General features: G+C 45.2%; 1 protein-coding gene and 1 pseudogene across 3 annotated transcripts in view; one reads left to right on the top strand and one right to left on the bottom strand.

Moving 5' to 3' along the window:
• LOC105739348 overlaps positions 1-17,035 on the top strand; it is a 29,895-nt pseudogene that overhangs the window by 12,032 nt on the left and 828 nt on the right. The window contains exon 2 of the transcript XR_001115261.2: positions 9,734-10,531. The product of XR_001115261.2 is annotated as a ras-related C3 botulinum toxin substrate 1-like (transcript). The remainder of the gene's footprint in view (positions 1-9,733; positions 10,532-17,035) is intronic.
• Positions 13,822-17,035, bottom strand: part of DYNC1LI2 (dynein cytoplasmic 1 light intermediate chain 2) — a 33,171-nt gene continuing 29,957 nt past the window's right edge. For both annotated transcript variants that reach the window (XM_030795768.1, XM_030795776.1), the window contains one exon: positions 13,822-16,746. In XM_030795768.1, coding sequence (XP_030651628.1) covers positions 16,646-16,746 — 101 coding nt within the window. In that variant the 3' untranslated portion in view covers positions 13,822-16,645. The remainder of the gene's footprint in view (positions 16,747-17,035) is intronic.

Genomic DNA, 17,035 nt, shown 5'->3' with positions numbered 1-17,035 from the left:
ATATGGCGTCTTACTCTCTTGTCTAGGCTGGAGTGCAGTGGCACAATCTTGGCTCACTGCAACCTCAGCCTCCCTGGTTCAAGCAATTCTCCTGCCCAGCCTCCCGAGTAGCTGGGATTACAGGCACCCGTCACCATGCTTGGCTAATTTTTGTATTTTTAGTAGAGATGGGGTTTCGCCATGTTGGCCAGGCTGGTCTTGAACTCCTGACCTCAAGTGATCCATCTGCCTCGGCCTCCCAAAATGCTGGGATTACAGGCGTGAGCCACTGCACTCAGCCAGGAACACAGTAAAGTAGTGAGGTTGGAGAGGTGTTAGGGGCCACTGTGAAAGGCCTGAATATCATACCACTTTGCCTCTTAGTATGCACATATGGGCAGACATGAAGGTTAATTAATTAAATGTATTTATTTGAAAACAATCTCAAAATTACAAAAAAAAAGGGTAAGTATAGTATAATGTTTTTCCCTGAATCATTTGAGAGTACGTTACCAACCTAACAGCCCATCATCCTCAAATACTTTAGTATTTTCTACAAAGAAGGACATTCTCTGCTTTTACCAGAATATGCATTAAAATCAGGAATTTTATTTATTTTATTTATTTTATTATTTTTTGAGACCAAGTCTTGCTCTGTCGCCCAGGCTGGAGTGCAGTGGCGTGATCTTGGATCACTGCAACCTCTGCCTCCTGAATTCAAGCAATTCTCATGCCTCAGCCTCCTGGGTAGCTGGGACTACAGGTGCACACCACCACACCCGACTAATTTTTGTATTTTTAGTAGAGACAAGGTTTCACCATGTTGGCAAGGCTCATCTCAAACTCCTGATCTCAACTGATCTGCCTGTCTTGGCCTCCCAAAGTGGGATTACAGGCATAAGCCACCACACCTGGCCAGGAAATTATTCTTGATACATTATTACCATCTAACCCTCAATTCCAATCAAGTTTTGCCACATGTCCCTACAATGTCACTGTAGAAAAATGAAGCCATTAAGGATTATGTGTTGCTCTTCTTCTTGTCATGTCACCAGTTTCCTTCAGACTAGAACAGTTCCTCAGACCCTCCTTGTCTTTTATGACCTTAACACCTTCAAAGATGTAATGCAGCCAAGTTGTTTTGTACCATGTCCCTCAATCTGGGTTTCTCTGATGTTTCTTTGTGATTAGATCCTGGTTATACATTTTTGGCAGAAATCCCCCAGCAGCAACACTGTGTTCTCTGTTCAGCCTATCAGGGGCACGTGACTGCTATGTGTCCCATTATTAATGATGTTCACTTCCATCAGGTGATTGAGCTTCTGGCCGCCAGGCTTCTCCTGTAGTACACTTTTTCCCCCTTGTAATGAATAAATCTGACACTTCGTGCATCAAAATAAATACTGATAGTAATGGATTATAACCCATTGAATAAATCATGTAAATTTGAAGTTTTGATGAGGAATGGAATGCTGTTTCACACTGAACTTTCTTTCTTTTTTTTTTTTGAGATGGAGTCTTTCTCTGTCCCCCAGGCTGGAGTGCAGTGGCGCGATCTCAGCTCACTGCAAGCTCCACCTCCCGGGTTCACGCCATTCTCCTGCCTCAGCCTCCCGAGTAGCTGGGACTACAGGCGCCCGCCAACACGCCCGGCTAATTTTTTGTATTTTTAGTAGAGATGGGGTTTCACCGTGTTAGCCAGGATGGTCTCGATCTCCTGACCTCGTGATCCGCCCGTCTCAGCCTCCCAAAGTGCTGGGATTACAGGCTTGAGCCACTGCGCCCGGCCCCACACTGAACTTTCAGTTTACTAATTTATTTATATAGCCTCATGACTTCCTATTTTATTCAATGGGTTATAATCCATTATGATCTTTTTTTTCTTTTTTTGGTGTTCAAATTGTCCCTGGCCAGTGGGCTTCTCTCAGTCTCTCTCGAGGAGCCAGGGTCTTGGCTGGGTGCAGTGGCTCACGTCTGTAATGCTAACACTTTGGGAGGCTGAGGTGGGCGAATCACTTGAGGTCAGGAGTTCGAAACCAGCCTAGCCAACATGGTGAAACCCTGTCTCTACTAAAAATAAATTTTAAAAAAATTAGCCAGACATAGTGGCGGATGCCTGTAATCCCAGCTACTTGGGAGGCTGAGGCAGGAGAATCACTTGAACCTGGGAGGCAGAGGTTGCAGTGAGCTGAGATTGCACCACTGCACTCCAGCCTGGGCAATAGAGTGAGACTCCATCTCAAAAATAAATAAATAAATAAATAATAAAAATTGGCCAGGCACAGTGGCTCATGCCTGTACCCTAGCACTTTGGGAGGCCGAGGTGGGCAGATCACCTGAGGTCAAGAGTTTGAGACCAGCCTAGCCAACGTGGTGAAACTACATCTACTAAAAATACAAAAATATAAAAATTAGTTGGGTGTGGTGGCAGGCACCTGTAATCCCAGCTACTCAGGAAGCTGAGGCAGGAGAATCGCTTGAACCCGGAAGGCAGAGGTTGCAGTGAGCCAAGATCATGTCATTGCACTCCAGCCTGGGTGACAAGAGCAAAACTCCATCTCAAAAATAAAATAAATAAAATCCACACAGTGAAACCCTGTCTACTAAAAATACAAAAAATTAGCCAGGTGTGGTGGTGGGCGCCTGTAATCCTAGCTACTTGGGAGGGTGAGGCAGGAGAATCGCTTGAACCTGGGAGGCAGAGGTTGTAGCAAGCCAAGATCGCACCACTGCACACCAGCCGGGGTGACAGTGGGAGACTCTGTCTCAAAAAAATAAAATTAAATTAAAATTGAAAAAAGGCAGGTCTTGCTGTTGCCCAGGTTGGAGTGCAGTGGCAACTTACAGGCACCATCATAGCTCACTGCAGCCTCAAACTTCTGGTCTCAAGAAATCCTCCCACATCAGCCTCCTGAGTAGCAGAGACTAAAGGCACGCACTACCATGCCTGGCTCCTTTTTTAAAATTTTTTTTCATTTTTTTCATGCCTTTATGCATACAGCTCCTGTCTTTTGACAGGTGTCTATGGTTCTTTGAGCCCTTTCTTACTTTCTGGCACAGATGTTCCAGGCTCATCTTACACTTTCCCTATCTCAGCCCCAGAATCTGCCATTTCCCCGAGAAACCCCAGGTTTTTTATTATCATTTTTTTTTTCCTTGCTTCCTCATCCTCTGCCTCTCAGCCCCTTCTCTCTCTCTCTCTCTATTTCTTTAGAGATGGAGTCTCGCTCTGTCACCCAGGCTGGAGTGCAGTGGCGCAATCTTAGTTTACAACCTCTGCCTCCCGGGTTCAAGCAATTCTCCTGCCTCAGCCTCCCAAGTAGCTGGGACTACAGGCGCACGCCACTACGCCTGGCTAGTTTTTGTATTTTTAGTAGAGATAGGGTTTCACCATGCTGGCCAGGCTGGTTTTGAACTCCTGACCTTGTGATCTGCCTGCCTCGGCCTCCCAAAATGCTGAGATTAACAGGCGTGAGCCACCACAGCTGGCCCTATTTATTTCTGAGATGGAGTCTTGCTTTGTGGCCCAGGCTGGAGTGCAGTGGCACAATCTCAGCTCACTGCAACCTCCACCTCCCAGGTTCGAGTGATTCTTCTGCCTCAATTTCCTGAGTAGCTGGGATTACAGGTGCACACCACCACGCCCAGCTAATTTTTGTATTTTTGGTAGAGACGGGGTTTCACATGTTGGCCAGGCTGGTCTCGAACTCCCGACCTCAGGTGATCGACCCGCCTCGGCCTCCCAAAGTGTTGGGATTACAGGCGTGAGCCACCGTGCCTGGCCTATTTATTTACTTACTTATTGAGATGGAGTCTCACTCTGTTGCCCAGGCTTGAGTGCAGTGGCACAGTCTCGGCTCACTGCAACCTCTGCCTTCCAGGGTTTAAGCAATTCTCCTGCCTCACCCTCCCAAGAAGCTGAGACTACAGGTGTGTGCCATCCTGCTGGCCAATTTTTGTATTTTTTGTAGAGACAGAGTTTCTCCATGTTGGCCAGGCTGGTCTCAAACTCCTGGCCTCAAGCGATCTGCCCACCTCAGCCTCCCAAAGTGCTTGGATCACAGGCATGAGCCGCTGTGCCCGGCCCCCAATTTATTTTATGAGAGAATGGTATTTAGAAACCAAGATCATGGCATAAGGTGTGCTCATTGCTATTGGGCTGTTGCTGCTCCCAGGCCTTCTCCGGGCAAAAAGCTAAGGGATATATGTGTGCAAACACATATACATATGTGCACACCTCTACATCTACAGGGTCTTACTCTGTCACCCAGGCTGGAGTGCAGTGGCCCAGTCATGGCTCACCACAGCCTTGGCTTCCCAGGCTCCAGCAATACCCCAGCCTCAGCCTCAAGACTAGCTGGGATTACAGGTGCATGCCACCACGCCTGGCTTATTTTTATATTTTTTGTAGAGATGGGGTTTCACCATGTTGTCCAGGCTGGTCTTGAACTCCCAGGCTCAAGCAATGCACCCAACTTGGCCTCCCAAAATGCCGGACTTTACAGGAATGAGCCTCTGCGCCTGGCCATTTGAAAATTTGTATGCATGAGTGTATTGAAGAGCATGGGCTGGGAATGGTGGCTCACGCCTGTAATCCTAACACTTTGGGAGGCCAGGGAGGCAGGATTGCTTGAGCCTGGGAGTTCAAGACCAGTCTGAACAACACGGTGAAACCCCATCTCTACAAAAAAATACAAAAATTAGCTGGGTGTGGTGGTGCACACCTATAGTCCCGGCTACTCAGGAAGCTGAGGCAGAAGGACTGCTTGAGCCTGCGAGGCAGAGTTTGTGGTGAGCTGTGATCATGCCACTGTACTCCAGCCTGGGCAACAGAGTGACACCCTGCCTCAAAAAACAAAAAACAAGAACAAACAAAAACAAAAAAAAAAGCAAAAAACAAAAAACCCAAAACCATAAGTTCACACTGATACCTCCAATTCCAATCCAATGCCATATACATTTAACTTATTTGACCAATGCCTGTATGCAGCCCCTCTTCCATCACCTCCATCCCTGCACAGATGCCCTCCTTACCACATGACCCTGCCCTGGGCCACCCCACTCAGACACCCCATGCCTGCTCTACTCCTTGTAGATGCCCTCCTCATCTACCCCAGCTGATACCCTCTCCTCTCCACTGGGGGAGTCTACCCATGGGTTTGCTCTCAGTCACTCGGTCTCTGACACTCTGCACTCCTGCCCCATCCCCAAATAAGTATACCCTCTCCACCCTGCTTGGGCTAATACTCTATGCTAGGCCATTCATCCATTCTTACTCATGGGGACACTCTCCACCCTGCTCAGGTTCCAAACCCTCCTTTGGGTCTCCACAATTCCCCACTCCACCCCCAGGCAGATACCTGCCATGCTCTGCCCACCTAAAGGCTTCAGGGCTTAATTGTTGGGGGAGAAGAGCTTGACAAAGATTTTGGTTTTTATTTTGAGCAGAGAGAAGCTGACTGTGGCATTAAAGACATCAGTTAGCTTGTCTGTTGTTCCCAGAATACCAGCCCGGTAGGGGGAGGGCCTACCTTGTTCACCTCCTTGTCACTCGCATTTTGAGTGTCACCAACCCATGCCCACAGTTCCCTGGAAGATGGCTATGGTTATTGAGCAGAGGCAGGAAGAAGGCCCCAAGAGGCCACATACCTCAGACACGTGTTTGGATGCCCACACATGCAGATGGCAGAAAGCTGCCTTGCCCAAGAAATCAGGCAGTTGCCAGGTGATGGAATTTATGGTGTGCTGAAAGCTTGTCTGCCCTAAAATAGCTCTCTTGCTCAGTCTCAACTAGCAATTTATTTCTTCAGATTTAAGACATGGTGTTTAGGACTGCCTGGGCTACCAGCTAACTAGCTAGGGAAAGGTATGCAGATTGGGTAGAGGAAGGCTGCAAGACAGCAGCAATACTTTCTTTCTTTTTTTTTTTTTTTTTGAGACGGAGTCTCGCTGTCGCCCAGGCTGGAGTGCAGTGGCGCGATATCGGCTCACTGCAAGCTCTGCCTCCCGGGTTCAAGTGATTCTCCTGCCTCAGCCTCCCAAGTAGCTGGGACTACAGGCACCCGCCACCACGCCCAGCTAATTTTTTTGTATTTTTTAGTAGAGATGGGGTTTCACCGTGGTCTCGATCTCCTGACCTCGTGATCCACCGCACCTGGCCAATACTTTGTATCTTATTCCCAACTCTGTTCCTGACTTTGTGTAACCTTGGCAAATAATTTATAAGGCCTTTTCCTTTATTTATATATATTTTTTGAGATGTAGTTTCGCTCTTGTTGCCCAGGCTGGAGTGCAATGGTGCGATCTCGGCTCACTGCAACCTCCGTCTCCTGGGTTCAAGTGATTCTCCTGCCTCAGCCTTCCAAGTATCTGGAATTATAGGCAGGCACCACCATGCCCAGCTAATTTTTATATTTTTTTTTAGTAGAGAGGGTTTCACTATGTTGGTAAGGCTGGTCTTGAACCCCTGACCTCAGGTGATCCGCCTGCCTCGGCCTCCCACAGTGCTGGGATTACAGGCGTGAGCCACTGCGCCCGGCCTTTTTTTTTTTTTTTTTTTTTTTTTTTTTTTTTTTTTGAGATGGAGTTTTTGCTCTTATCTCCCAGGCTGGAGTGCAATGGTGCTATCTCGGCTCACTGCAACCTCTGCCTCCCGGGTTTGAGCGATTCTCCTGCCTCAGCCTCCCGAGGAGCTGGGATTATAGGTGTGTGCCACCACACCCAGCTAATTTTTGTATTTTTAGTAGACACAGAATTTCACCACATTGGCCAGGCTAGTCTTGAATTCCTGACCTCAGGTGATCCACCTGCCTCGGCCTCCCAAAGTGCTGGGAATACAGGCATGAGCCACTGCACCTTTTTTTTTTTTTTTGAGTCAAGGTCTGTGTCACCCAGGCTGGAATTCTCAGGCTGGAATTCGCAGCACCTCAGCCTCCAGGGTAGCTGGGACCACAGGCATGTGCCACCATGCCTGGCTAATTTTTTAAATTTTTTTTTAGAGACAAAGTCTCAATGTGCTGCCCAGGCTGGTCTCAAACTCCTGAGCTCAAGTGATCCTCCAGCCTCAGCCTCTCAAAGTGCTGGGATTATAGGCATAAGCCACATGCCTGGTCTCTAAAGCCTTTTCAAGAACTGAGGCCTGTGTGTCACACAATTTATTCAGGGCTGGTTCTGTTTGGGGACACTGTCTGCAAGCCAGACACTGTGCTAGGCACACATCCAGCATCCCTATGAGGGAGATGAGGATCTCCTCACTGGATGCTGAGATTCACAGAGGTTGACTGACTTCTCCATGACTACACAACTGTGAAGTTCTGGGGCCACGACTCAAACCCAAGTCGACCTGAAACAAGTTCCCAGCTGAGATAGCCCAGGTGTCGGGCCTGGGGCTATGGATTACAGTTTCTCTTTTATGTCAGAGCAGTTCTGATTCGGCTCAATGCCAGAAATATTTACAGTTCCAAGTGTGGGGAGAGCCATCTGGTAGAGTGGCTGGTTTGAGGCTGTTCTTGATGATGATTCCTATGAGGACTCAGCACCAGCAGCAGGCGATGTTTGCTGAACTCCCCTTTGTGGCTAGGACTGCACTATCCATGGGCATCAGGGAGAAACCTGCCCCTAGGGGGAAAAAACTCCCAGCATTGTCCTAGTTGTGACAAATCCACCAATTCACAAGTGCTTATTTCCTCTGGGGCAGGGATTGTGAGGGGGAAGAGAAGGTGGGGCAGGAGAGATAAAACAGAGGCTGAAAGGTACTATCACCAGAGTCTAAATTCCAAGCCTCATAAAAACGTGGACCTTTATCAAGCCTCAGAAACCTGGCATGTGAGTGTTCTCAAAGGGCATTCTGTGGGACCTGGAAGATGCCCACAGTCAAAGACATGTCAGACCTACCAGTCACCCACAGAACAAATCAAAACCAAAATCTGTCTAATCCAGTGGTTATCAGACTGGGAAAGGGATGGGGGAAGAAAGGATGAGGAGGGCTGGTCGATGGGTATAAAGTGACAATTAGGAGGAGTAAGTTCTGGTATTCTATCACATAGTAGGATGACTATGGTTAACAGTAAGGTATTGGGCCGGGCGCAGTGGCTCACACCTGTAATCCCAACACTTTGGGAGGCCCAGACAGGTGGATCGCTTGAGTTCAGGAATTTGAGACCACCCTGGACAACATAGTGAACCTCATCTCTACAAAAAATACAAAAATTAGCCAGGCATGGTGACATGCACCTGTAGTCCCAGTTACTTGGGAGGTAAGGTGGAAGGATCACTTGAGCCCAGGTTAAGGCTGCAGTGAGCCATGACTGCACCACTGCACTCCAGCTTGGGTGGCAGAGCGAGACAGTCTCAACATAAATAAAATAAAATAAAATATACCTTCTCGACACCCACATATTTTCTATATACAAAGCTTAAACAGTGACAGTGTTGTTTCCTATATACTCCGAAGTGTAATTCCAGGCTAGCATTTGTTAGATGTCTGAATAGGTAAAAAACAGATTCACAAACTGTGCCAAATATTTTAAATATCACGGGCAGATGTTAACAGGCCACAAGTTGCACCCCCACTCTTTAAAATAAATTATTGCCTTAAAAAGGCACATAAATTGTTGAACTCTTCCCAAAACAAAAACTTACATGCTTCACATTGGGTTTGCCTTTTCTAGCAGAACTTTAAATAGTTCTTTAAAGATCCTGCTTGGCTGAGATTTGTGGGGAGGCAGAGCAGGGAGGATGGAGGAGCTTGATGATCACTTAGGAATGTCAGTTAATTCAGTTCTACGCAAGAAATAAGTTTGTTACAGAACATTACACATGAAAATATCTTGTCATTAAATGAATTTTTACATAGGAATTTCTTTTTTCTATTTTTTTAAGACGAAGTTCACTCGTTGCCCAGACTGGAGTGCAGCGGCTCAATCGGCCCACTGCAACCACCGCCTCCTGGATTCAAGCAATTATCCTGCCTCAGCCTCCTGAGTAGCTGGGATTACAGGTGCACGTCACCATGACCAGCTAATTTTTGTATATTTAGTAGAGACAGAGTTTCACCATGTTGGTCAGGCTGGTCTCGAACTCCTGACAACCTCATGATCCACCCACCTCGGCCTCCCAAAGTGCTGGGATTACAGGCGTGAGCCACCACGCCTGGCCAATTTTTTGTATTTTTAGTAGAGATGGGGTTTCATCATGTTGGCCAGGCTGCTGTCAAACTCTTGACCTCAGATGATCCACCACCCATTGGCCTCCCAAAGTGCTAGGATTACAGGCATGAGCCACCATGCCCGGCCAGGAATTTTTTTTTTTTGAGACAGTGAGTCCCACTCCGTAACCCAGGCTGGAGTGCAGTGGCATGATCTCAGCTCACTACAACCTCCACCTCCTGGGTTCAAGTGATTCTCCTGCCTCAGCCTCCCCAGTAGCTGGGATTACAGGCACCCGCCACCATGCCCAGGTAATTTTTGTACTTTTAGTAGAGACAGGGTTTCGCCATGTTGGCCAAGCTGGCCCTGAACTGCTGATCTCAGGTGATCCACCCCCTCGGCCTCCCAAAGTGCTGGGATTACAGGTGTGAGCCACCACGCCAGCCAAATTTTCACATAGTAATTTCGTAACAAGGTTAGAAACATTTGAAAGGTTAGGCTTGTCCCATCTGAAATACTGCCCAAGGTTGGGGAAAGGAGTTCTTGACCCACACAGAATCCACCCCCAATTCCTGGCCTCAAACCCCTGCTGTCTCCTCTCCTTTCAGGCTGTCAGAGTCCCTCAGTGTCAAGCCCAGGGAGACACTTTTGGCCATCTCACTGTGAGCCAGCAGGGTGTGTTCATCTCCAGTGGGAGTTTTGGCCGCTTCCTTCCTCTGGCTCTCACCACCACTGCTACTGGCCTGTCATCTGTTTCCTGGTCAGAACACACCATCTCTGCCTTGTCAATACAGATGGCATCAAGACAGCACTTGGCATCCTTTCAGCTATCTGCAAGCCTTGCAGGGTAAGGAATACAATACTAAATACCTCAGAACTCTGTTGTGGCATCCTGTAGGAGCAGCACCAGGCATCATCACAGTGAACGGTCACAGGATATCCATCCCTCTACGCTCTGTTCTCTTTAGAGATGGTATTTACACTACAAACTGAAATGCCACAACCAAAAAGGGTAGGGGCTAAGAATGAGGTTGCTGGATCAGTGTTACTTAGAGATGACATCCTAGAGATGTTTTCAGGGTCATCAATCACACCGAAGACCTACCATATGCCATGCACATGTGTACCTCCTCTAATGTCCACAATGACTAGAAAGAAATTTTATCCCCTTTACAAAGATGGAAGAGGAGGCCTAAGAGGGGTGAAGTTCCCCAATTTTGGTTGTTTTCTTGTTTTGCTTCTTGATCAATTTCTCATCCATCTGAACTGCACTTGCTTGCTTCATGTCACCAGAGAATGAACTAGGACTGGAACCCATCAGTGCCCATGCCCTCCCCAACATTCCAACTGCTTCCCTCCACAGGTTGCTCCCAATCCAGAGGTGGCAGAAGAGGAATTCCAGAGAGGTTAGTGGTGTGTGTGAGGGCCCCTAAGGCAGGTCTAGAGGCAGTCCAGCCTGCCAGCCTCACAGGCACACCTAGGAACATTTGCACTGGTGAAAGTCTGTCTCAGAGCCTGCCAAGGGCTCCTGCCACAGGCAACACCTAAAGCTCTTCATACCTTAAGAGAAAGGAAATTCCAAGATAGGAGTAGCAGACACCTCAATTTGCATTTCCCAGAAAGATACCTGCGACTGCAGCCCCTTCTCCCTTTGTAGAGAATATTGGGTACTTTATCTGCCATTTCTCTCCACCTAGCAAGAGTGACTCTTCCATCCATCATGGCAAGGGGAAAAGGTTGAACAGCAGCACACAGCTGCTTATGACCACAGATGAAAACACTCTTGATTGATACATTTTCCCCATCTGCTTTATTATTTATTTTTTTGAGATGCAGTCTCACTGTCACCCAGGCTGGAGTGCAGTGTTGCAATCTCGGCTCACTGCAACCTCCGCCTCCCAGGTTCAAGTGATGCTCCTGTCTCAGCCTCCTGAGTGACTGGGACTACAGGCTTGTGCCACCATGCCTGGTTAATTTTTGTATTTTTAGTAGAGATGGGGTTTTACCACGTTGGCCAGGCTGGTCTCGAACTCCTGACCTCGTGATCTGCGCACTTCGGCTTCCCAAAGTGCTGGGATTACAGATATAAGCCACCGTGTGCGGACCCCCAACTGCTTTAAATGAGCACAGAGTATCAGCATACCACCATGATTAGTTGAAACTCAGAAGCTAGACTGCCTGGGTTCAAATTCTGGGACCTTAGTAGCTACTTACCTTATCCATGACTTAATTTCCTCATCTGGAAACGAAGATGGACATCAGCACAGCTGTGAAGTTTAAATCAGTTTGTATAAACCACCTAGAAGAGTGACTGGTGGCTGGGCGCCATGGTTCACACCTGTAATCCTTGCACTCTGGGAGGCAGAGGCGGAGGCGGAGGCGGGTGGATCACCTGACGTCAGGAGTTCCAGACCAGTCTGGCCAATATAGTGAAACCTCGTCTCTACTAAAAATACAAAAATTAGCCAGGCGTAGTGGCGTACGTCTTTAGTCCCAGCTACTCAGGAGGCTGAGGCAGGAAGAATCGCTTGAACCCAGGAGGCAGAGGTTGCAGCGAGCCGAGATTGTGCCACTGCAGTCCAGCCTGGGCAACAGAGTGAGACTGCATCTCAAAAACAAAATAAAATAAAATAAAATAAAAATAAAATAATTAAAAATAGAAGAGTGACTGGTATACAGCAATCTCTAATGTAAGCATTTACTATTACAGTGTTAATACCCATATTATCAAATAAAATAATCCTCAACACATTTATTCACCAAACTTCCTAACTTAATTTTAAGACAAAATGTAACAATGAATTAATAATCTGTACAAGTGCTGACAGGCACGCAAACTGGTGTGACCTCTATGGAAGGGATTTTGGTAATATCTAACAACCACAGACGCGCATTTACCTTTCGAGTAGGTAGGCCCACTGCTAAGAATTTACCCTGAAGACACATCTCCAAAATAAAACACAAGATATGCAGAAGGTTAATCACTGCAGCATTAGACGTAATAATACAAGACTGCAAACATCCTAAATGCCCATCTGCAGGAGACTGGATGAATCAACAAGGTACATTATACAATTGAATAGGATGTAGCCATAAACAAGAATAAAGATGCGGGGCGCAGTGGCTCACGCTTGTAATCCCAGCACTTTGGGAGGCCGAGGCAGGCGGATCACGAGGTCAGGAGATTGAGACCACGGTGAAACCCCATCTCTACTAAAAAATACAAAAAAAAAAAAAAAAAAAAAAATTAGCCGGGCGTGGTGGCAGGCGCCTGTAGTCCCAGCTACTCGGAGAGGCTGAGGCAGGAGAATGGCGTGAACCCGAGAGGCGGAGCTTGCAGTGAGCCAAGATTGCGCCACTGCACTCCAGCCTGGGCGACAGAGCAAGACTCCGTAAAAAAAAAAAAAAAAAAAAAAAAAAACACACACCACAGAATAAACATCTCCATGAACTAATATAAACCAACTTACAGGCAATGTTAAAAAAGTAGATATGATGTGTCCACTCAAAAGGCCTGCAAGTAATAGCACTCAGTAAAATTAAGTATGCCTATCGTCCAGATCTTGGTTTCCAAAAACCAATCTCCCACTAAAAGAAACCAGGGCTCTAGCCGGGCATGATGGCTCACATCTATAATCCCAGCACTTTGGGAGGCAGAGGAGGGTGGATCACCTGAGGTCGGGAGTTCGAGACCAGCCTGGCCAACATGGCGAAACCCGTCTCTACTAAAAATATAAAACTTAGCCAGGCGTGGTGGCACACGCCTGTAATCCCAGCTACTCAGGAGGCTGAGGCAGGAGAATTGCTTGAATTCGGGAGGTGGAGGTTACAGTGAGCTGAGATTGCACCATTGCACTCCAGCCTGGGCAACAGAGCGAGACTGTCTCAAAAAAAAAAAAAAAAAAAAAAGAAAGAAAGAAAGAAAAAAAAGAAACCAGGAACCAGGACTCCTTGGAAAAACGGCTGATTCCAGGTCAAAGTCAGGGAAAATGCAAGGTGAGCCTGGAACACCTTTTTGTGCCAGAAAGCAAGAAAATGCTCAGAGATTAAGGGGAGCATATCAAAAGGACATAGTTATATCTGTTAAGAGTATAGTATCCAGAATAGATAAATAACTCTTACAACCCAGTGATAAAAAGTCAAATAGGCTGGGTGCAGTGACTCATGTGTATAATCCCAGCACTTTGGGAAGCTGAGACACAAAGCAAGACCCTCAAAACAAACACAAAAAACACAAAAGGCAAATAACCTAATTTTAAAATGAGCAAAGAATCTGAATAGACATTTCTCCAAAGATATATAAATGGCCAATACACACATCAAAAGATGCTCCTTAACATCGTTAGTCACTGAAATACCTACCACCTTCATATTCATGAGGATGGCTGTAATTTTTAAAAACCAAAAAAAAACAGGCTAGGTGTGGCGGCTCACACCTGTAACTCCAGCACTTTGGGAGGCCAAGGTGGGAGAACCACTGGAGGCCAGGAGTTCAAGACCAGCCTTGACAATCCCCATCTCTAAAAAATAAGATAAAATAAATATGGCTTTAAATGTTATTCTTTCCAGAATTTCTGACAATTTCAAGTGAGAGAGGTAAACATTGTTAGTTATGTGATCAGATACCCCGTATGATTAGCAGAAAATTCAATGTATCTCCAGTGGGATGATTTACCATAAAGCAAGCCACCAAAACTTGTAAGCAGTCTGGATTCGTGTTTATTGAAGCCAGTAATTAGAGACATCTTTTTTTCCCAGGACTAGAAAGCAAGGTTCCACATGACTGCATACTGCACCCGGACAGAGCCACACCCCTGGACTAAGGCTGGTGGGGGATAATCTGCAGTCTTAATTTTAAGTTAGAAACACCAATAAATTTAGTATACAGACGACAGTGAACTTTCACTTACAGCATTAACATTGTTAAGGTCATGATGTACAGAGCAGTCACTTTCAACTTTGTTAAATTAATAAAACATGACAATGTCTTCAGTTTAAATACCGATTTTAAAATGCCAATCAAAAAAAAGTGCAAACAAAATAACAATCTAGCAGCATATCTGTTGCATTTTTAGGAAAGACCAATTCTTGGCCGTTATCTCAGCCACATATTCAAAGTTGGGCTTTTCTCTGATTTTTTTATTTTAAAGACAAACAGCAGATGTAACCATTATAATGTGCATAAATAGTCATAAAATTGTCTTTAACAGTCTACCATACAAGTGTACTCTGCAAATAAAATGAATTTTACTTTAAAAACTAAAGGCTGTTTAATATTTGGCCTTTGGTTCCAATGCTTGAAAATCCCAAAATAACAAAACTCATCTCCCTTCCTCCCATCTCCCAAAAAGAACCCTGCAGCTCCCCAAAGTTGGTAGACTTTGGCAACCACTGAGTACATGACACCATGTATCAGCTTCTTCTGATACTAGGAGCTTCCACTTGTCATGAGTAAATAAAAGTGGTCTCCAAGAAACCTTCCTTCACAAGACATGTCTTAGCATTTCATCAGTTTTAGTATATTTTATATTGACACAAAAAGTGCTTATCAGTTCAAATGATAAAAAATAAAGACAAATTAAAATTTTGCATTAAAATTTAAAATTATACCACATCCCTCTTCGGCATGTGCCTTTCCAGGAATTCTTGTTTCTGAGGTCAGTCATTTTACTCCCAGGGACTAAGCGACCCCACCTTTAGTGAGGCCACAAGCTGTTTGGCATCTATTGGTCACTACACCACAATTATCATTCTACAGTCAGTTTACTGTCATTACCTAGACAACCTGGTAATTGGAAGCCACAATACATTTGTTTTTTAAAAAACTGAATTAAAAAAGGAAAAAAATAGTGTATCTCAACAATAAAACTGGCACAAGAAACGTTTCTATTAGAAAGGCAAGTTGATACTCAGCTTTCTCCTTAACAGTGTTCAGACCTTTACGAAAGCAATTCAAGAAAGTCTTCAAAGAGTCTTGACACAACATAGGATATTAAGTTATCCCCAGTACTACATTAGTGGTCAGTCAAATCTGGTATGTAAAAGTAATGACATTAGGGAACTTATGCTTAGACACAGTACAACAAACATTCATATAAAAAAAGTAAACTCCACATGGTGAACTGTGGTTTTTTCCCTTGGTTTGACAACATTTTATACATTAAATTCATGGTAGTGTTTGCATTTAAATGCTGTCATATATAAAATTAAAAGTGCAATTTCAAATCCACAGAAATCATTTCCAGAATGGTGGTATAACATGACAATGTGCATGAATTTGCCCTAGGTGGGGAGACACCTGAAACTCTTATTTCCATAAGAAAAAAAATGCTACATTTTATGAAAACACCTAACAAGAGAAATGTATCATTTCCATTTTCTGTATAAAACATTCACACTTATCTGTCCATCTCATAGCACTGATCAGACCAGGAAGCTAGGAAAAGACCCTTTTGCATCAGTGGAACTCCTTGAAGCTTTCCACAAATCATAAGGCAGGGCTTGGTACGAGCCAATTAACCAGAGTGCAATTACATTAAAAACCTCCCCCAAACTTTCCGTGGCACATTGCATTATGGTAAAACCAGAGGTTGATCACCTATTTTCTATTAGTTACGCCAGCCTATGGTAGTAAAAACAAAAAATTTAATTTAAAAAACAAAGCAGGAGCTATTTAGACAACAAAATTCAAAGTAAACTAATTTTGTAACTGCTGACTTTGAAGACATCCCACAGTGACTGTCTGCCCCACAACACATATCCGTGGAGCCCAGTACCTCTCACGAGGACATAGCCTGGGCCAAGCACACGGGTCCTGGGCAGCTGCCATCGTTCCCACCCCTGGGTCAGCTCCGCCTGACTCAGGCACCCCCACAATTAGTACATCTTTCATAAGTTAAAGATGCATTCAAAATAAGCCTAATTCCCATTTTGCTTAGTGTTTTGTTTGGAAATGCTTCTAACAATGATTCTTCAACTTCTACTGAATGCACAGTATTTACTGACACTGCTCATCTCCTCCTCCTTCCACCTCCCTCAACATTCAGCTTCCCCACCATCACTTGTCTCATTACTCCTTCTCGTCTTTCTTTCATGGACTTTCTGCTACTTAATCTGCTTCCCAAGAACAAGTGAATTTACTAACATGAAACTGGTCAGACTAACCATCATCTTACCAATGATTTCTTGGTCTCATTTGCTCCACCCTGATAGAAAGTGGGCCCTCTTTCTTTCACTCTACCTTCCCCTCCACAAGAAGCCCAGATGTGCTTGCCTCCCACAAAAGAGCCACATGCCCCAGAGTCCAAGGGTTATCCTTAACAAAGGGTCTGACATGTAACCTTCCTAAATGTGCATTTCACACTCGGACAAGCCAATGAAGTTTTTTTTTTTTTTTTTTAAAGTTCATCTCCCCTGCCCCAAAAAACTGATAGCATGTGCCATATCAGAAAAATCCTGGTCTTAGCAGATCAATATACATAGTTATTTGGTCATTCGACATATGCACTTTTTAAGGAGGTTCAGGCTTCATTTTCTGTTGAAGAGTTTGTTACCATAGAGTCTGGCTTTCGAGTCATTCTATCCAGTTCTTCCTGAACATTTGACAACACAGTCTTTTGTCCTGGAAAAAAAGCAAAAAAGCAAAAAAGCAAAGTAATGATGTGAGAAGAGGAAACAATTTTTTTAAAGGAGCATTTAAAATTATACGCCTTCTATAATCACTTGATGACAGTAACCTTAATAAGAATGAGGAAAGCCTTTTTCTACTGCAGTGGAGAGGAGACCCCAACTCAGCACATCCTAATCCCAAAAGTCACAGGCCAGTGCTTCCTCCAACTCCAAGGGAGTGACTTTGACTGCTCCCTGGCGGGGGGTGCCTGTGTGCCAAATACAAGAACCTTTCTGCTGTT

This window comes from Nomascus leucogenys, chromosome 2 (genome assembly GCF_006542625.1).
Source record: "Nomascus leucogenys isolate Asia chromosome 2, Asia_NLE_v1, whole genome shotgun sequence".
Lineage (NCBI taxonomy): Eukaryota > Metazoa > Chordata > Mammalia > Primates > Hylobatidae > Nomascus > Nomascus leucogenys.
Note: the sequence above shows the minus strand (reverse complement) of the source record. Positions and strands in the feature narration are given on the sequence as shown.